The sequence below is a fragment of the Erpetoichthys calabaricus genome, chromosome 14 (assembly GCF_900747795.2).
Source record: "Erpetoichthys calabaricus chromosome 14, fErpCal1.3, whole genome shotgun sequence".
Lineage (NCBI taxonomy): Eukaryota > Metazoa > Chordata > Cladistia > Polypteriformes > Polypteridae > Erpetoichthys > Erpetoichthys calabaricus.
The window spans coordinates 80,405,750-80,427,429 of NC_041407.2; the positions used below are offsets into that span (position 1 = coordinate 80,405,750).

At 38.7% G+C, this 21,680-nt stretch overlaps 1 protein-coding gene across 1 annotated transcript in view; it reads left to right on the forward strand.

Moving 5' to 3' along the window:
- The window catches only part of si:ch211-195b13.1 (STKc_SGK domain-containing protein), a 63,739-nt gene that overhangs the window by 16,448 nt on the left and 25,611 nt on the right, over positions 1-21,680 (forward strand). Inside the window, exon 3 of the mRNA XM_028818769.2 lies at positions 11,210-11,270. Coding sequence (XP_028674602.2) covers positions 11,210-11,270 — 61 coding nt within the window. The remainder of the gene's footprint in view (positions 1-11,209; positions 11,271-21,680) is intronic.

A 21,680-nucleotide genomic window follows, 5' to 3' on the forward strand; every position in this document is an offset into this window, starting at 1 on the left:
GCCACATAAAACATCTCATAATGTTCTAACACTCTTTACTTACAGTGCAGTGAGCACACAAACAAGCAGCCACCTGTATCTCAAAGAGTACAGCATTGCAGTGAAGAGTTAGGCAAATCCTCCATTTATTTCCTCATGAAAATATTTCAGTAAGTATGTACAATATGAATTAACCAATTCACTGATGTTTTCTAATTATTTTGCCTTTTGTAGATGTATTTGTGCAGTATGAGGAAGGGAAGCAGCACCTGGCAAGGAAAATGTGCAAGACACCCATGTTTGAAGGCTAAGGTGTTTGCTCTGTGCGTTTGCGTAACTTCAAGCTGCAGTTAATAACAAACATGCAGCCTGGCTCTCTGGAGAGCATTTGCCTCTGGTGAGAGGGCATTCCAAAGTCAATCTTGTTGGTGTCACGAACATCTTGGGCCCCAAGGGCTTCACTTTTTTAGCATGATGCAATGGCAGCCTGCATAATCAGCCCATTACTCGGGAGTGTTGTGAAAGGAAATGAATGTTTGCCAGAGATTATGCATGACATTGGAGGTTTAAATGTGATTGTGTTGAACACTTGGAGGATTCTTCTTGTAACAACTTCCCTTTAGTTTTAAAATTAGGGGGACACTATCACTATATGTAATATATTCCTATGACATGTGTGGAGGGGCGGCACGGTGGTGCAGTGGTAGCGCTGCTGCCTCGCTGTTAGGAGACCTGGGTTCGCTTCCTGCGTCCTCCCTGTGTGGAGTTTGCATGTTCTCCCCGTGTCTGCGTGGGTTTCCTCCGGGTGCTCTGGTTTCCTCCCACAGTCCAAAGACATGCAGGTTAGGTGCATTGGCAATCCTAAATTGTCCTTATTGTGTGCTTGGTGTGTTTGTGTGTGTGTGTCCTGAGGTGGGTTGGCACCCTGCCCGGGGTTTCTTCCTGCCTTGCACCCAGTGCTGGCTGGGATTGGCTCCAGCAGATCCCCACAACCCTATGTTAGGATATAGCGGGTTGGATAATGGATGGATGGATGGATGGATGGATATGTGTGGACACACTGCTTTAAGGAGGGCGTGTGTTTGGTTAGGTCCTAGGGATACTTAGCACTTCATTACATAACTTTTTGCCAGTTATATTGAGAATGTGCTCATTTTTTTATGAACAAAAAGAGGAATAATTTATGGTTTTTAATAACTAGGAGGGGGAAAACACTTCTAAATAACAAATAATGTTATCCACATAGAGAGGTGGGAAATTATTCAGCAGCTGATGTTGGTTAGGGCATGTTCCCCCTAAACCCTGGGCCAGCCTGTTTCTTATACCCTTAAACTTAAAATAGAGTTGAAGACAAGAAAAGTGGGCTGCCCAGGCAAATTTACTTAATATTACTGAGGGTCATGGTGGGAAGAAGCATTTTATGTCAGGCTGTAACTTTAAGCAGTTTCCAGCTGGTATTAGACTGTGATGTCTGGTTAGTGATTCCATAAAGCAAATCTAAAGGGCTGATTGCCTGGTTACAACTTTTGGATTTGTATTAATTTTGTATCTTGGTGACTACAATCCAAATTAACCTGCCTTATGGAAGGTAGAGTAATTTCTGTTTTCATAAGATAAAAAGACTCCATTCCTTCAAATTCTTTTTACAATTCATAGCCCTGTAATCAGTCTAGTAGCCACTGAAGAGAAACGTATGCAATGTCAAGATGGTGCAGAAGTCCTCCTCAGTGCCACACTATATATTGTTAAGGCCAAACATAATCAGTTTAAAACTCCTTATTTTTTGGCTCTACTTAAATAGAACATTCATTATTTTTGGTCCTTATTTTCTTCTTCTTCTTCCCCGTTCTGTTCCAACCGCTTGTTTCTATGACTCCCTGACAAGCCTTCCACCTGAGATTGTGTGGGAAGAGGCTGACCATCCCCTGCCATCAAGGCCTACTTACTTCTGTCTTTTTATGGTCTTTTCCTGTCTCTCGTCATGAGATTGCTCTCTTCACACTCACTCCCCCAAACCGTTTCTTGAGTCTGACTCAAAACTCACAGCCCACACACTTACTAGAGTAGTTTGCTCCTTTTCTGGAAAAGCTCAACACGTCTACAGTGTGCCTGCCTTCTGGTCTATCATTTTAATTAAAATTGATTAAAAGTTTGCTAACCAGAAATTAAACTTAAAAACAAGGCAAGGGTTCGAATACTTGCCAGGACATTTCAGAGTTGACCCTCCTGGCCTGGATACCTCACCAGTAAGTTTAATGATCATTGTCATGATGGGGTCAGTGTTAACATTTGCTGAATTCATTTTTTTTTTTTGTTTTCTGAATTTGTTGTTTCCCTGATTCAAAGAAAAGAGACGCTATCCATCTGAAGATTAATTGCATGCTTTTCCTCTCTTCAGCTGATATATTTTTGTATTGGTGTTTTATAATATATCTAAAAATATGAGAACACCTGCAAACAAAAAAGGAGAAAGAAAAATGACTTTCATCCTAGTGCTTTCAAGATTATAACAAGAGTAAAAAATGTGTAAGTATTATAAGGAAGCAAAAGTGTTTAAACAGCTACTCAGTTTTTGAAATTTATGATTCTAATATAGGGGTCACAGTGCGTATCCTATCAACAATACAGAAGCCAACCCCGGATGGGACACCCAGTTTATCATGGGCACACTCACATAGTCATTAATCTACCCAACGCACACACATGCTTAAGACGTAGGAGGAAAACAGAATCTTCACAAATATGAGAAGAATGTGCAGACTCCACACCGGCAGGTGCCATCTTGGGGTTTGAAGTCAGACTCTGAAGCTGTGAGACAGCAGCACTGACCATTACGCCACCTACCATAAGTTCATTGATGTAAGAAGGGGCATGTAGTTTTCATATCTGTTTATTCTAGGTTTAATAAGATTGCACTATAAGTACAGTGCATCTGGAAAGTACTCACAGCGCATCACTTTTTCCACATTTTGTTATGTTACAGCCTTATTCCAAAATGGATTAAATTCATTTTTTCCTCAGAATTCTACACACAACACCCCATAATGACAACATGAAAAAAGTTTACTTGAGGTTTTTGCAAATTTATTAAAAATAAAAAAATTGAGAAAGCACATGTACGTAAGTATTCACAGTCTTTGCAGTGAAGCTTGAAATTGAGCTCAGGTGCATCCTGTTTCCACTGATCATCCTTGAGATGTTTCTGCAGCTTAATTGGAGTCCACCTGTGGTAAATTCAGTTGACTGGACATGATTTAGAAAGGTACACACCTGTCTATATAAGGTCCCACAGTTGACAGTTCATGTCAGAGCACAAACCAAGCATGAAGTCAAAGGAATTGTCTGTAGACCTCCGAGACAGGATTGTCTCGAGGCACATATCTGGGGAAGGTTACAGAAAACTTTCTGCTGCTTTGAAGGTCCCAATGAGCATAGTAGCCTCCATCAACCATACATGGAAGACGTTCGAAACCACCAGGACTCTTCCTAGAGCTGGCCGGCCATCTAAACTGAGCAATCGGGGGAGAAGGGCCTTAGTCGGGGAGGTGACCAAGAACCCGATGGTCACTCTGTCAGAGCACCAGATGTCCTCTGTGGAGAGAGGAGAACCTTCCAGAAGGACAACCATCTCTGCACCAATCCACCAATCAGGCCTGTATGGTAGAGTGGCCAGACGGAAGCCACTCCTTAGTAAAAGGCACATGGCAGCCCGCCTGGAGTTTGCCAAAAGGCACCTGAAGGACTCTCAGACCATGAGAAAGAAAATTCTCTGGTCTGATGAGACAAAGATTGAACTCTTTGGTGTGAATGCCAGGTGACACGTTTGGAAGAAACCTGGCACCATCCCTACAGTGAAGCATGGTGGTGGTAGCATCATGCTGTGGGGATGTTTTTCAGCGGCAGGGACTGGGAGACTAGTCAGGATAAAGGGAAAGATGACTGCAGCAATGTACAGAGACATCCTGGATGAAAACCTGCTCCAGAGCGCTCTTGATCTCAGACTGGGGCGACGTTTCATCTTTCAGCAGGACAACGACCCTAAGCACACAGCCAAGATATCAAAGGAGTGGCTTCAGGACAACTCTGTGAATGTCCTTGAGTGGCCCAGCCAGAGCCCAGACTTGAATCCGATTGAACATCTCTGGAGAGATGTTCAATGGCTGTGCACCGACGCTTCCCATCCAACCTGATGGAGCTTGAGAGGTGCTGCAAAGAGGAATGGGCGAAACTGGCCAAGGATAGGTGTGCCAAGCTTGTGGCATCATATTCAACAAGACTTGAGGCTGGAATTGCTGCCAAAGGTGCATCGACAAAGTATTGAGCAAAGGCTGTGAATACTCAATTTCAAGCTTCACGGCAAAGGCTGTGAATACTTTATGTACATGTGATTTCTCAGTTTTTTTATTTTTAATAAATTTGCAAAAACCTCAAGTAAACTTTTTTCACATTGTCATTATGGGGTGTTGTGTGTAGAATTCTGAGGAAAAAAATGAATTTAATCCATTTTGGAATAAGGCTGTAACATACAGTAACAAAATGTGGAAAAAGTGATGCGCTGTGAATACTTTCTGGATGCACTGTAAATGAAATAAACACTTTCAGGTAGTGTGGTGCAGAAGTTAAGGCCTTGGACTTCAAACTCTGAGCTAGTCACTTCACCTGCCTGTGCTCCAATTATAAAAAACAGAATAAATGTAACCAATTGCATCTCAAATGTTTTGAGTCGACCAAATAGATAAATGTAAAGATACAGTACTTCTTATTATGGGATGTAAACGCAGTTGTTCAGGTCAGAAGTAAAGGGAAGAGTGCTCAGTATGTGTAAAAAAAAAAAAAAAAAAATGACCCGACAGCCCCTTTAGTTACTGGCTCTTTATACTGAGCCTATGATTTCCTCAAAATACAATTTTTCATTGACCATTTATTCTTTACACATGTTAATATTGCACTGTAATTGCTTTGTGTTCATGCTCACTACAATATAATATGTGCTCTATAAAATTAAGATTGCAAGATTAGTGCAACCCGAGCTTTAGGCGCATTTATAATCTGAACATTCTTTGTTAGCCAGTGTTTTAACATCTTTATTTGATTTAATAACGAACAATAAACTTCAGGTGCATTTATGATTCCAACATTCTTTGAGGGCCTGTGTTTTAACTTCTTTATTTTTTTTGATGAAATAGCTTCAACAATAAACTTTTACTACTGCATTTCAAAGCACTCTTTAAATAGTTTAGCAACGGGACTTGCATAATGATTTAGAGTGCACGTGTGAGTAGGCGGCAGCAGCAGCAGCGAGTTCCCTCTGAAGATCCCATGTTCTTCCCATGATTGCCACATGCTTTTGTTCCCTCCTACTTCCAAAGGCATGCTTTGTTCCTTGTTTGTGTGGGAAATGTCATATAATTAAGAAAAGAAAATGGCAATACAACTAGTGAAAGAAAAGAGCAAAATTATTTTGTTGGATATTACCAGTCATCTGTCAAGAAGCATTGTTTGAATGTACAAAGTAAAAATAATAAGCTTTATTGAAAATATTTTTATGAGAAACAATCATCCATTTATCCATTATCTCATCCCACATTTTATTTTGCAGAGTTGTAGAGTTGCAATAGGCACAAAGCAGGAGCAGACCTTGAATGGGATGCCTGTCCAACGAAGAGCAACATATAGTATTATGCACTGTATTATTATATAAACTGCCACCAGGGTTACCAGGCTCCTTAAAAATGTGTAGCCCAGTGACTGTTTAAAAATAGTGAATTTGTCCAAAAAATAGCCCAATGACTGAGGTAAAATGACACACCAGAAAACCTGAGTCGTGGGGAGAGGGAGTCCCCTTTGAGATATACTATCACTCATCCCTTGGGGGGGCGGTTAGGGATTTTAGAACAGTAAAGAACATAATGCACATAATGCAAGTGAGAATAGCAGGGGAAGGGGTACCAGATGCATGACAAAAATTCATTGGATGACGGGATGAAAAATAGCCCAAAATACTGCATTGTTATTTTAAAAAGTAGCCCAAAAAACCACAACCCACAAAAGCTGAATTTTTCCCACAGATGACAATCAAAAATAGTCCAATTGGGTGAGAAAACCACGGTCCTGGCAACACTAAGCGTCACTCTATTCAAGATATGAACAATCAATGAAATTTGATTTATTCTTATTAAGCACACATTCCCTTATAAGCCTAGTGTCAGTCAGTCATTTTCTAACCTGCTTAGTCCTGGACAGGGTCACAGGGGGTGTTGGAGTCAATCCCAGCTAGCACAGGTCACAAAAAACAAGAACACACGCTGGACAGGGCGCCAGTCCATCACAGGGCAAACACACACCAACCACAGACTCGGGCCAGTTTAGCTTCGTTAATCCACATAACCTACATGTCTTTAGACTGTGGAAGGAAACTCACGGGCACATGGAGAGAACATGTAAACTCCACACAGGGAGGACCTGGGGTGCAAGTCCTGGTCTCCTCACTGTGAGGCAGCAGCACTACCATTGCGCCACCGTGCGTCCTATGATTAGTGTGTGTAGCGTAATTTCATATAAAGTCTAAAAAAAGAAATGTAACACAAATTCAATATAGATTGTTCATACTTAAACATAGACATCATAAGTTGTATAAGCAAGAATTAAGAAAACGGTCTGAACTAGCCGACCTAATTCAGGGTGTTCATAAAAAAATTAAATGAGGTGTAAGTACAAAACAAAAAAGAATAATTGTATTCAAATATTTAAAATGTTAAAATGTGTCCTTCGATTTAAATGTCTGAAGTCTAAATACTCTTTGATTATAACAGAAATTTGTCATTTTTCATCTCTGATCCCTAGAGGGCTAGATCCCTAGAACAGGATCAAAAATCAAAAATATAACATCATATTCTAAATTACTGACCTGGAAATAGTCTAAAATGATAGCCCACATGGCAATGTTTGAAAGATGCCATTTTTAACCATCTGGGAGTGACTCTTAGAGGGTTAGGACCCCTGGTAAAGAATCAAATAACAAAAATATTGTCATATTTCTGATCAGCAACCCCAAAATATCATAAACTCTACATGCTTATATTCCCGATCCCCATTTTTCAAAGCTTTGTGAAAAACGCTTTGTGGCCCCCTCATTTCCCATTATCGGTGTCTTTCTTATCATTTTTGCTGGACATCTATTGGTTTACCCTTTATCATAATGGTGTAATTTCCTCCACAAAATATAGCCCAGAAATTACGTTAAAATGTGGGGTTTCTGGGTCTAGAGGGCCAAAAATAGGGTAGAGAATCCCAAAAAGCTACACTTCTTGAATAACTAGGCCCCAAGACACATTAAGTGGTATTTCATATGTGGAGGTTTTCTTGTGCCGGTGAATCATCAAGTGATGTGAAAGATGATGGAGTGGTATTACCAGATGACAAGCCCTGAAGTTGCCTCCCAGACATATGTGTGAATATATACAGTATATGATGTAAGAGAAGACAAGAAATCATATAAAGGATTGGGGCACCACAAGGTGAACCCCATTTAATGGCAGATGTTATGCCACAAAAAAACATAAGGCAAAAATAGTAGAACCTGCACATTGGTCTAAGGAGACATCTTGTTCAGACATGAGTCTAATGTGACAGCCTACTTCTGGTGGAGCTTCGAGTTAGGCAGGTTTTAGGCTAGAGGTGCTGGAACTACCAGAGGATGAGCAGAAGTGATGTCAGTGGTCCTCTAGCCTGTGGTCTATCAGTCTGAGGATTAAAGAGGTTAAGATGTCAGCGACAGTACCAACCCATGGCTTGGGGTGGAATTAGAATTAGTGTAGGAACCCTGAAGTTGCCCCCTATGCACATATGGATAACAATATATATTTAATGTATGTACATGCATTTAAACAGGGTAGTTAAAAGTCTAAAATTCAACTGTTCTAGCTCAGCCACATTCAGAAAATCATTTGTAGGCAAACGACATCCCAAAACAGGCCCATTATATGTGACAAACCGCTATCATAACTTCTAATTCCCAGAATCCACTCCAAGGCAGGCCACTACAGACATCAAAAATAGAAATAAAATGGAAAAGACAGCATTGACAAAATAAAAACTGCTACTACAATTAATTGATACACAAAATGAGAAACCACTATAAAAGAACCTTAGCAGAAACCATGACAGTCATGATTTAGCCTTGATTTAAATACTAAGACCAGTAGGGCTTACTAATATTAGTAGATAGATCATTTTAAAGTTTGATTTAAAGTTCTGTCTCCTGCACTAATTTTATTTATCCTCAGAATGTAAGATCACAATGTATGTTCAGAAGTATACTGTAGAGAATAATGTGTTCTGTAAAGTAATCTCGAGCTAACCCACTTACAATGTTATAAATGAAAAGGAGGCTTTTAAAATGAGACTTAACTTGGAAGCCAGCGAAGAGATTTAGGAGCTGCAGTTATTTGGTCAATCAAGTGAACAATTCAAATAGCCTGAAGCATCACATTTTGCTTTGGTCAAATGAATAAGCAGAGACAGAGTGGATAGCACTGCCACCTCATGGACCCCGTGTCCTGGGTTTGAGTGTCATGCCCAGGCCCTGTCTTTGTGGAGTCTGCATGTTCTCCTTGTGTCTTTCTTTTTTCTCACATGCCAAAGACATGCAGGTTTGCTTAACTGGTGATTCAAACTTGGCCTGTGCGTGAATGGGCCCTACAATGGACTAGCACCTTGTCCAGTACTGTTTTCTGCATAGCCTCCAGTGTTACAGGGATTGGCTCTAGCACTCCATGATCTTGAATTGGATTAAGTGGGCATTCAAATGTTATGGAATATTACAAATGAGTGAACAAGGTTGCAAATGTCTTTATTTTTAAAAACACCCTTATTTTATAATGATCCTTAGATGGAGCGAGCAGGTTTAAGAAAGAAATTTGACAACTGAAAGTTGCTCTGAAGGGATGCCCATTAACGGGGGTTCGGGGGTTTGGTGGGTTACATGGGGTGAAAGTTTCTCTGAATTGGTACAATACAGGGAAGGGCCTTAGAGGGTCCAAAGAAAGAGAGAGAAATTCCCAAACTAGAGATGAGAAAACCTCTACTCCTACTAGTCTGAGAGGATGGTCATCACCAGCAGAATGTAAGCCCTGTATGTGTGGTGGCTGCTCATGAAAAAACATTTGTCACTTACAGGATCTGTGCAGAACTTTTTCAAAACCTGGCAGGATCTAATCAATAACATTTTTGAATAAGCTTTTAAAGCAATGAAGAAGCAGATTCTCTTCCCATTTCTTTTTCTTCTCCATTTATCTTTATTCACTTATTAATTCATCTGTTTATTTATTTTTACGAGCTTTAAGTTTTACTCTGCTGGCTATGCTCTCTTTCTCAGGGATGGGGGTTGATTTGTTTTTGATCCTATTTTTGTAAAAATGTATCTATTTGTATGGAATGGTGTGTGATTTCAATAAAATCAATGAAATTAAAAAAAAATAAATAAACATATCAAGAGCATAAAAGAGGGAGAAAGACGAAAACCAAAGAGGCTTAGCAAGGTGCCATCTGGAAAATTTCATACAGACAGTGACAGGGCCAGAATTTGAACCCACAACCCTAGATCTGAAAAGTAAGGTACAAAGTACTTTGTTGCCCTTAGCCCATGTAGAGCTGCTGTCACATTGCGCGACTTCTAGTCATGGGAACTTCTATATCAGGTTGACCGATTGCAGTTGTTGATCTGGTTGCCAGACCATGTCAATTTACCCAACTGAAAATTGCTAGGCATGTCAAATTTAGCAACTGTGTGTCACCATTCCAGCACAGTCATGCTTGCCCCCTTTTCAGACAGCCTATATAGTGTGGTGCTTGACAGAGCCAGTGCTGTAAGTAGGGTCAGCAGGTATGGAGAGTTCAGCTGCAATCTCTGCCCTTTTTTTTCTTTTTTCATTCTGTTGTGGCAGGTAAAACACAAGACGTCAGACAGAGGAGTCTCTCTTCTGTTTGTGAGGTCCTAAACGCCCTGCGTTCCTTATTCCTTGTTGCTGCGTTACAAGCATTGTACTTTTGGATGAGTATTCATTGGTTGTCAGCTCTCATGCACAAGGAATTCACCCTTAAGAATAAAGACAAAATTGAAGCAAGTCGCAGACTGATTGGACTGAGTCACTGAGTATGTCAGACTACACAGCTAACTGTCACGGGAGCATACCACTAACTGCCACCAACTTGCTAAGTTTATGTCAATGAAGGCCAGGAATGAAAATTGCTGGAAAAGTAATTTAATGTGACATGACCATAACAAGTGCCCGTCCATCTTTTCTTAACCTGCTCATCCAGTTGAGAGTCATGTGTAGCCAGCATCACTCTGAGCAGCTTTGGGTACAAGGCAGGAAACAACATTGGGTGAGGTGCCAGTCCTTCACAGAGTAGTCATGTACAAATTCAAACTCACACATTCACTTATTGTGTCATTCAGTTTAAAGTAGCTAATTAACTTAAACCACACATCTCTGGGATGTGGGAGGAAAGCCCAGTAGAAAACTATAAAAAGTCACTTGTATCTAAAATCAGTAGCTGGAAGGCAATGGAGAAGCATTTTTGGAATAAAGCCATAATTGTTTTTCTTCAGTCAAGCTATGCCAACCCACCATTCTTGGCATTGCTGATTATATCCCTTGCTTACAAAAATAGTTTAAATGCTTGGTATCTCTTCAGAATAATGAAAGATGGTTAAAGAGCATAAACTTTCAGTGTTTATTTTTAAGTTTTATTTTGGAGTTGAGTCAATTTCAATAAGGAAGCTGAAAATCTAAACTTGCTTTGCATTAACAGAAAATTGTTTTATTCAAATTGCACCTCTAGGTGCTTAATTTTGTCATGAACTGCCAACAAAAGTAACACTCCATGAATGACACTTGATAAATGAACGGGTCTGCCAGCTGGACTAATATAATTTCTGCTATGCCACTTTTGAAGACAGAGGTTCAGACTCTCCCTTTGGCAGGACTACCGATTGTACTGAATGTCAGAGGCTGTGGTATTGAACGGGTTAACGTGTGACCTGGCATTACTTCACAAGGCCCAGATAACAGCACAGCTATTGTTGGTGTCCTGTTTAGTGGCTCATCAAAGATCTTTTAAGCCCAGCTAATCAGTGTGTCCTATATTTGCCAGACACTAATCTTTGTAACAAGCTCATTACAGCATCAGACCTCCATTGTTGACTTTTGTATTTTATTTTATTCAGGTAAAGAAGCATCAAGAGGGATTACAAAGTGGAAAATGGATTAGAACATTTCATGTTACAGGTAAGACAAAAATATGAGGGGAAATGTAAAATGTTTTATTGGGTCTTGAGAAGAGGAGTGGCAGAAAAACACCAGAATTTGAATTGCTGGCTGGTCAAAAGCTTTGCCAAAGTGTCACCTTCTTCCCCAGCCAATGGCTTGTTCTCTAGATACTCCACCTTTTTCTGCAAATCACTAAGATCTACATGCTCTGTTAATTGGCTACTTCCAAATGGCTCAGTATGATTCAATGTACCCATTGAGGGGTCTGCACTGCTGTACACCTGATATTGCAATGCCTCCCCGTTTATTTCCACCATTTTTTACCCATCTGACTATCCAAAGCTTATAAATTTACAGCCAACAAGGCTGGGCAAGTAGATCAACTAGTAAACCAAGTGTTTTGTCAGTGCATTAAGCTCTTGTGTTATGTCCACTATGTGCTGCCAATACACCAGTTTGTTCAATTGCTCAATCTCACATCATCCTGACTGTCATTTGTGACAAGGCCTAAGGTTTCTTAAATTCTCCTTCCATTTTTCTAAAGACTAAGGCACTCTTTTTGAGAGATTCTCATGAACCATATTTTGAAGGTACTGATTCTCTTCCCACATACCTTATTCTCAGATTCTAACTGTTCTAGACATGGTGCAGGCAACAGAGAATTTTGATAAAGGACCACAAGATAAGAATCATAAACAAAAACAGGCCTAGAGTCAAAAACTTGGAGATCAAAGAATCAAGACCTTGCACCCAAAACATAAAACAAAAGGCATTCTCAAAAGAAAACAGACAATAAATTCGAGGACCAGAAAAAGAAAAACATAACATGTCACAGGCCCCTGTATTGACTATGTATGGCAGCAGTTGTTTTTTTATAAAGGAATCAGGAGAATGAGTTAAGTCAGAGAAAGCAAGCAAAAGCCATAACCAGGTAAACAACAATCTAAATTTAGGGTGTTCACAAGAAATGTTGGTAGATGTAGAAGTACTATACATAATTAACAAGAACAGTTGCATCAGATTTTTGAAATATTAAAATGTGTCCTTCATGTTAAATGTTTAAAGTCTACATATTCTTGATTGTAATAGAAATGTGTCATTCTTCACCCACTGTTAGAGGTCCATTGAGTACTAGAGCCATAGTAAAGGATCAGAAATCAAAAATAACACAATGCTCATAGTCGCTGACCTTGAATTAGTCTAAAATAATACTCTACTTGTTAATGTTTGAAATTTGTTACTGTTAAACTTATAAGATTATCGTATTCATGATCATCATCCTCAAAATGGCATAAAAGGACAATCACGTGCCTGTATTATCCATACCCATATTTTCCCCTCCTATCTCATTAGGGGTGAACCCTTGGGGTTGGTTGATATGGCATGTAATGTTACTCTTTACTGTAAGAGTGTAAGTTCCTACACAAAATATGCTCCAAAAATGCCATTAAAATGAAGGGCTTTGGGGTCCAGAGGGACAAAATAAAGGGGAACCCCAAAAATCTCAGCGTCTTACAAAACTATACATCAAAGTGAGTCAAACAGTATATCAAATGTGGGGGTGTTCAAGAGGTGCCGGACATAAAAAACTTAAGTGATTTCAAAGCAATCAAAATAATTTTTATGAACACAATAAACTAAGCCCAGAATGTAAGACAAAAAAACATAGTGTAAGATGAGGGAAGGAAGACTGAAAGCTACAGTAATGCACGTAACTGGGCCAAAACAAGTGCAGTAAGTCCAACACTTAAAGGAATTCAAAACCAAGGAGTCATTCAGATGAACAAACAGAACTCTGAATATTTTTAGTTAAACTAAACTTGGACAACCAAGAACTTCAAGGAGCCCCTGATGTCACTCCTAACAACCACACAAAACCACCAAAAATGATGGTGCCCATAGAAAAAACAAAATTGCAACACAAGACAATGTCAAAAATAACTAACATTAGAAAAGATAGCTTGAAATAAACAATAAATTTAAATTTTTAGGCCTAAAAAATCACATAAAACGTTTATCTTGTGCCCCTGGTGCCATTAAGGAAATTATAAAAGAGAGTCAGAATCTCCTGAGATATGTCCTTAGCAACTGACCGATGCGTGTCTGACAATGGAGCCACAAAATGTGAAAACAGAAAACAAAATTGCACCATGAAGTAAACAAATTGTAGCATTCATAAAAATTTCAAATACAATAGCTCATATTAAACAAAGAGCGCAAGGTAATAAATTCTGAATCTACATGATTCGTAACTCAGAGAAAAGTACCTGAGCTTGGGAAGCACAAAAAAATCTTCAAAATCTGCCACGTTGTAACACGTGAGACCTCCTCCATAGCTGGGCTTCCACATTGGCTACCAACTAAGTGTCTACCTTTCCAGTCTAATGGAGACACCAATGTCCTTCTGCTAACGTTACGTGAAAAGCCTCCTTTTTTATCCTAATGGCTTCCCTTAATGTTGAGGTCCCCCTAAAGACTCAGATCTTGCTGTTTTGATACCTTTCAGCCACTGTGTCAGGCAGTCGCCTCCACTACTAAGTTTTTGGATGGGTTTTATTAATGCTCAGGGATACTTTGAGTTGTGATGTTGACTCATGTTAGATTTTATTTTGATTAACTGCTCTAAAGAGAGGGTCAGAAATAAGAGTAATCTAAAAGTTGACTCCCATGATGCTTCAATGTAGAATGAAGACTTAAAAGAACCTTTTAGAGAAAAGAAATACTGAGGCCCAAAGTTTGGAGACAAACTAAGTGTCTTGTTGTTCAGTGACACATGTAGCCTGGTCAGGCAAAACTCAGAGAATCTGCTTGAAGGCATTATGTGGTCGCAAGGTGAAGGATTGGGTCAAGTGTGATGCCAATGCAAAATTCATAGGTTCCATTTGGGATAGGTATTTATGCTAAAACAAGTAATCTGTTGGGAAACTAACAATATTTTTTTTAAGAGTAACCAGGAGAAATGACATTGAATAAACCAAAAAATTGCCAAAAACTAGGAAATCCAAGCGAAATCAAAAGGCACAATTCAAGCACGAGTCAAAAACCAGGAGAAGCTTATAGAAAAAAACTTTTAGGAGCACAAGAATGATCAACAAAGGGTTTTTTGAATCTGCAAACTCAGACAGGAAATGTTTCCTTTAAAGACCTTTTAAACCCACTGCATCGTTAACCAAAGTTTATGACACCTAACAGCACTGGATGTAGTAGTCAGACCAGGACAGACAAAATGGTTGTGATGTAAATTTAAAAAATTGATCATGAAAATGACCCAAATAGATTAACAAAACAGAAAGTAAGACTCAAATTACAAAACTGATGTAATATTGCTTAATATGAAAAGAAGAAAACTATATTTTTCATTTTGAGTTTTTCTTCAGCGCAACCAAAATGTTGTACTACTTCTGTATATGTGCTCAAGGGCAGAGGATGGCACAAGCATACTGTATGTGTCAGAGGGGAATTTAAAACCAGTCTTCCTCATGTTTGCATAGCAGGAAATGTTAGGCAAATCATTATCCGGCCAACCTTTTTAAAGTGTAGATAGGAATGTAACCAAATTATAAATAGAAGAGTACAAGGAGAGCTACCATGAAAACTGAGACACAAAAGAGCTCTTTGGTTGGTAAGTCCTGCTCACCATTTCTGCAGTGGATCTGATGGGACAAAGAAAGCATCCCAAACAACTTCTGCTTTTTAGTGAAGAGACTAATTTGGATCCCTCTTGCAGCAGAGACTGCAGGTCAAGTAGCACAGGCCGCTACCATATGTTTAGTTTTATTTATGACCTGAGTCTGACTGCTCACACTTCCTTTTTTTTATACTGTGTGTTCCAAAAATCTAAATGTATATTTATTGCTTCATATCCTTGTCTTCATAGAAGTGATCTAGTAAAGCTCTAGGCTTTCTATTATTGACTCGCCATTATGTATTGTATATCCCTGGCTAGAATAGATATGAGTCTCTATTTTCAGCTTTCCAGCTGTTTTCATTTCTTCTTTCATTTTGTTTTATTCCTTTTCTAATTTCTTTGGATGCTGTTCACTGTGCATTAGTCCCCATTACATACTGCTGGGCATTCATTTGCACAACCACATGTGCTTTGTTGGGAAAAGAAGGCATTTTAACCCTAGGAGCTTTAAGGAGAATGTCAGTCTCTGTTTTGAGAGGTTTTGTCTGTTACGTTCTGCAGAATGCATTTCTTTCTTTATTTGGTAATAGGCCAGCTACTGATTCTATTGAGAGCTTTTGATTGCCTTGGGCAGTAGTTGTCTCTCCAAAGAAAATGCTGAGTTTGTTGGTTAGCTGTATTCTGTGGCAGTTGCTGTGTTAGTGATTATTCACTAAAGAGTTCCGATTCAGGTGATACAGTATGATGGCACAGTGGTCTGTGTAGTTGTCTCATAGCTCTTGAAGACTCGGTCAAATCCTACCCACCTGTTTTTTGTTGCATGTTCTCCTCATGTCTTTGTGGAATTTTCCTCAGAGATGAAGGAAATCAATTAGTGGCACTAAACTGACCCAGTTTGTGTGTGCCCTCTGCTGAACTGCTGTCCCATCCTTTGTTCTACAAATGAATGAATCAGAACTTCCACTGTCTAATTAATTATTGACCAAGTTAAGCCAAATCGGGAAATAGCAGGGAGCAAAAACACCTTTTTTCAGATGTAGGTTGGGCTGACATAAAATCTTGCAAGACTGAAGAACTGTGGGGTTAAGGGTTAGAGTTTCAGATAGACATGGCTATTCCAGCATAGATGAGCAGGGGTACACAGAAGTATTCCTTTTCATTTACAGTAGCAGACAAGAAAAAACACACTGCTAAAGTCTGACTTATTCAAATTAGTACTTAACACAACATTTTTAATCAAATTCAGGGTAGCAGAAATGGATGTAAACGCTATCCCAGCACCACTGGATGTAAGGCAGAAAACAACCCTGGATGGGTTGTCCGGCCTACTCATGGATATATATGAAAGGGGAAACTGGAGTACCTGCAGGAACACTCCACACAAAAATGATCATTTGTGTATCTGTTACTTACCCCTGTTTATAGTGATGTTTTCATGGAGAACAAAGATCTCAAAATTCTTGATACAATCTGCAGTGTTTAGAAGTGGTAATCCTGCCAAACAATGAGCAAAGTTCAAAGCCAAAATATCTGTCCTATCTTTTGTTCAAACCAAATCAGAAACCAAATATTCATTGTCTTTAATTCAGAACTGTTTTATGCAGAAAGTTAAAACCTTCACGGATAACCCAGGATTGCAGTCACTGTCCCTTTAAGGTATTGTGTCAACAACATCACATGCTGTGGAAAAATACAAAATGAATGTAAGGTCTCCAAATATAGGCCAAGAAGCAGGCCAGGACTTTAAATAACCTGTCCAGAATAGGCTCTTTTAAATTCAGCCTGGCCTCAAATATTACCTTCTGCCTTCAACCAGACCAGGCCCCAAAAAAATAGAGCCAGCAAAACAAACCACAATGTCTACAAATATATCAAAAAACTACACAAGAGGGAGGATAACCATCAACTCCTGGCTTGTGAACTTAAAGGGCAACAAGAATTTTTTATAAATCAAAGATGTATTTACAAAATTTTGTATTTACAAAAAATACATGTGAATGGGCCATTTGAGCAATCTAAGATGTTTTATGGACGTTTTCATATTGCTTTCTATTGTTCAAGCTGGGTCTCCCTTCTTCATGAAAACTTGAGATTAAAAGTTTCTCTGAACCGTTACTACAAACATTGTGTGGGAAAAATAGCATATAAAAAAAGTATAATTTTTGGGTGTAGTAATCCTTCAAAGCTAATGCAGGCAAGCAGAGTATGTGCCAACTCTGCATGTACAGTGGAAATTGGTTGAGTGTAATTGTTTGGCAGTTACAGGATTCTAGGGAATTCTCTCAGTGCGGTCCTCCATTTAACAGCTACAACAGAGAGGCTAGGATGTGTAAGAAGATGACATTCTGGCCATGGTTTTGGATATATCTCTCTCTATAAGAGACAGCTTAACACAAATGTTTGGCCCAAATGATGGAATTTGATTTGTCCCGCTCAACATTCTGCCATTAAAATGGATGTAGTTTCCTAAATCGTCTATGCTGCAGGCGAGTATTCTGTATATGAGCCCTAGATTGTGCTATGGATCAGCAGCATTTTTGTGTACCTCCTCCTCACCAAATTAATTAATGCCACAGACCAGCCTGGGAGATCATATTAGAGTCTGCAAAAATCTACTTTATTAGAGCTCCTTATGAAACAAATGCTATTCAGGTGTGGGTCATGGGAAATAAATAAATGTATTTAGAGAATGCTGATACCCAGTTAGTGGACAAATCAATAGTGGATTGTGTGCTTTAATAGCATGTTACTAGAAGACAGTAAATGTGTAAAACATCATCTAAATATTTAAAAAAGTAAGTGGACAGGGTTTAGGGGCCCATGTGAGTGATGCCCAATTTACAGCTGAGATAGCAATTAGATAGATAGATAGATAGATAGATAGATAGATAGATAGATAGATAGATAGATAGATAGATAGATAGATAGATAGATAGATAGATAGATAGATAGATAGATAGATAGATAGATAGATAGATAGATGTGCAAGAATACTGCCGGCATGACCTTCTGCACAGATAAATCTTCAAATCACACAAATATGAATGCAGGGGTGAGTCTTGTTAACAGGGACAAGTGGTTGGAGTGGCCGTGACATTAGGCAGTGAGGTGACCAAAGACAGCTGGGGGTCACAGCTCTTCTGGGTCAGTAACATCAGAACTGTAATGCAAGCAGACAGATATGTGACCTCTCTGACCTCTTCTAAAGCTAACTTCTGTGTTCCCTTTGATTTAGTTCCAGCAGGCTTAATTGGATGATCTTGCCCTTGACATTATCTTATGATGAAAATATGATACTGAGAGATATAACTCTATAATCTTTCATGATAGCATTAGATCCAATAAAAATGCTGGAACCACCATTTCTAAAGAAAATGTTCTTGTTGATAAGCTAGGCAGTTTTTCAAAAGTCAACAGCTTCCTACATTTTAGCCATTTTTATAATGGACAAAGCAGGTTTTGTATATTTACAGTACTGTCTGTGAGTTTGCAAAGGTGCAATGGTGAGACTGCATTATAATACAGAAAACATTTAAGTGGAAATCCATCCTTCTATTTATTGAACCTGCTTAATATAATTTTTTAGGGTGATGGGACACCAGAACACATTTTCCAGGTAACATCAGATGGAAAGCAGGATTCAGGCCAGGCCCAAACACTCAACCCACAATCAGGCAAGTTTTAGATTTCCAAATCAACCAAAGATAACCTGAGGTTTGGGAAGAAATTACAGTAGTCAGCATAAGAGAAGGGGAGAAATTGTAATTTCACCACAGATAGTGAGTGACCAGGCTGAGTCTATTCAAGTCCTTGAGAAATGTAAGGAAGAAGAAGTACTAACTACTACACCACCATTCCCTCAAGTGAAAGTAATGTGTACAAACTGTTGTTTTGCTCTTACATTTAATGATAATGATAATACTAATAATAACATTTAGACAAACCACATTACTATATCATTTAGGGGACTGAATGTGTTAACATAAACTAAACACAAGAAGCCATAAGAGTAATAGTTAATGCTTTCAAAAGTCTAAATAGAAGCTCGTGGTGTAATAGCAGGAGCTCATTTGTGTTGACAAGTGTGGGCTGAAGAGCTGGTTACGATGACTCATAACGTAATAAATTAGAGCTTAGCCATAATGAAGGAGGACTGCAACTGCATTAATAGTACCATCATTGGTATGCATCGAAATGCACATAAAATAAATGATTTCTTCTGCCTTTTATGTGCCACCCTAGAGTTGATCCCCCACCAAAATGCAACATTACCAAGATAGGCCATGGCTCAATGGAAGCCTAAAACTGAATTAAGTGACTCTGGTAAACAGATGGTTAGATAATACACTAATTTCTATTTTCATTTGTCTTAAACATAAAATATAATAAATCTATGTTTCTTTTCTGAAAAGGAAAGGTTTCAAAGAAGGGTTAATAAATAATGTTTTATATTACTGATGTTATCAAGGGCAACATAACGTATAAAGAAGGGTTTTATGAGCCTAGTAAAAGAAATGGTGTCACAGAAAGAATCACTTAACCTTTCTGTACATTGCATTTTATTATATTACAAATACATTTTTATTTTACTGCTGAGTGTTCTACTCAGAGATATAGATGACATTTGATTCAATGCTGACAGGTTACAGATATTTTATTTCTGCTCGTGCCCTGAGCTGAATAGCGTTAGTGTAAGACAGGAGAGGCTAAGTGGTGTGGTGGTTAGGGTTGCTGCCTTACAGGTCCTGGATTCAAATACTGTTTGGTGTGCTCTAATTGCACATCAGTAAGTATGAAAAACATCATTTGAATAAATTAATAATAAGTTGACAGAGGTTTAAACACCATTTGTTGCAGAGATGGTTATTGGGTGTTTGAGTAGAAGGAAGATGTGCAAGGACACTGCTGGCAATGACTTTTACACAATACTACTGGAAAAAATATCTTAGAGACAAAATATTCTCTCTGTGTAGTTAGCACATTCTATCAGAGTCCATGTGCATTTTTTGTCCGGTTTACTGCTTACATCCCAAATATGCATTTCCTATGTTAATCATCCCTGTGTAAATGTGTGTGTGTGGGGGCCTTGAGATAGGATGGTGTTCCTTTAAGAGATGACTCCTACTTTGACTCCAGCTCTGTCAGGTAAGGCTCTGGCTCCTTGAAACTTCAAATTGGATTAAGCAAGATTGAGAATATTATTTTATGTTGTTTCAGTAAGGTCAAACAGATAGTTAAATTGTATTAGTCCATCAGTTTTTAAAGAAACCCACCATTTTCTACGGTGCCTTGTTATAGTAAACACCATGTTAGGGCACTTCAGAGATTTGGGGCTGTACTACAATTGTCCACATACTGTATATATCATTATAGCTGGACCATCAACAGGTTAAATGACTTACTGAATGAACCAAAATTTAACATTGAATCAGCTTTAACCAAAAGGTCACAACCAATTTTTCACTATAAGTTGGCAAAGTGGTTTGATCAGGACACCTTAGACACCATTCATTACAACACACCTCCATGTTCTTTCAACTTCACACCAGGCCATTTGAGGGATTAAACTGACAAATGTCTTTGGAAAGTGGGACAAAAAAGGAGCATTCAGAGTAACTCTACCTGGCAATGTGCAGAACATACAAACCCCATGTTAAGTAAATGAAGGCAGTGACTGGGTCTGGGACTGAACCCAGGTTTCTGGAGCTATATTATTGTATATACTTTTTTAGATAGTGAAAATGTATCTGCATTTTTCCTGTCATGTGGATAGCACCCCAATGTGTTTGTCAGCAATCACAATAATGCCAATGGTGTTAATTTTGAATGGCTATACAGTGCATCTTTATCCTGGCAGGACTATTAGTCAGATTGCTTGTTAATTAGAATTATTCAGTTCTATACTAAAGTATTTTTGTGATATTATTTTTACATTTTATTTAACTGCAGGCATATACACTTGTAACGTCTTATTTTCCCTATAACTCCTCACTCCATAAGAACCCTCTGGAATGTGGGACTGAACTTTTGCTAAATATGGCTGTAGTCAATACTTTTTATAGCACTTCCCTGATGGAATTACAAGTACTTTACTTGTCAGCTGACAATCACTGTAAAGTATCATCCGGTAGGTAACTATGACATTGCAAAAGAATACAAATTACTTCATCAAGCTCTCTTAGGTGCAAAAATTTCTTAGTTGTTACTTTACAGTTTATAAAATACACTGGTTAGAATAAATACCTCATACCTAAAGGGATTGTGGGTTCGGTTCTTGGCCCAGGCTCTGTGTGTGTGGAGTTTGTGCATTACTTGTTCCCACAGTTTCCTTCAGATCTTCCAGTTTTATGTATTATATGCATTATATGTTATTTTAATGGGTGGTTGCTCTTGGTCTTACTTGATTAAGTAAATACAGAATGGATGAATAATATCTAGCATGTGCAAGACTGGTTACGAGACAGTAGTGACATGAAGTCAACACAGGCAGGACTGACAGTGAAAGAATGTTCTGTTTGGCTCTTAGGCTTCAAATGACTTGTTATGAAGAAAATTGGTGTGGTCTATTGGTTAAAGCTTGGAATCTAAGCCAGAAAGCCTTGAGTTCAATCCAACACTGGCTTTCTATTTGAAAAAATTGCTTTAGTTGAAAGCTTGATGGAACAGCTATATAGATATGCTTGAATTTAGAGCCTAGAGATCACATAGCTAAATTTCATCCAGTCAGCTACTGTGGCCACAGGTCTTGATACCAACTGACTACTTAAATAGAAAGCAGTTCTTGTGGTTAATACAATTTT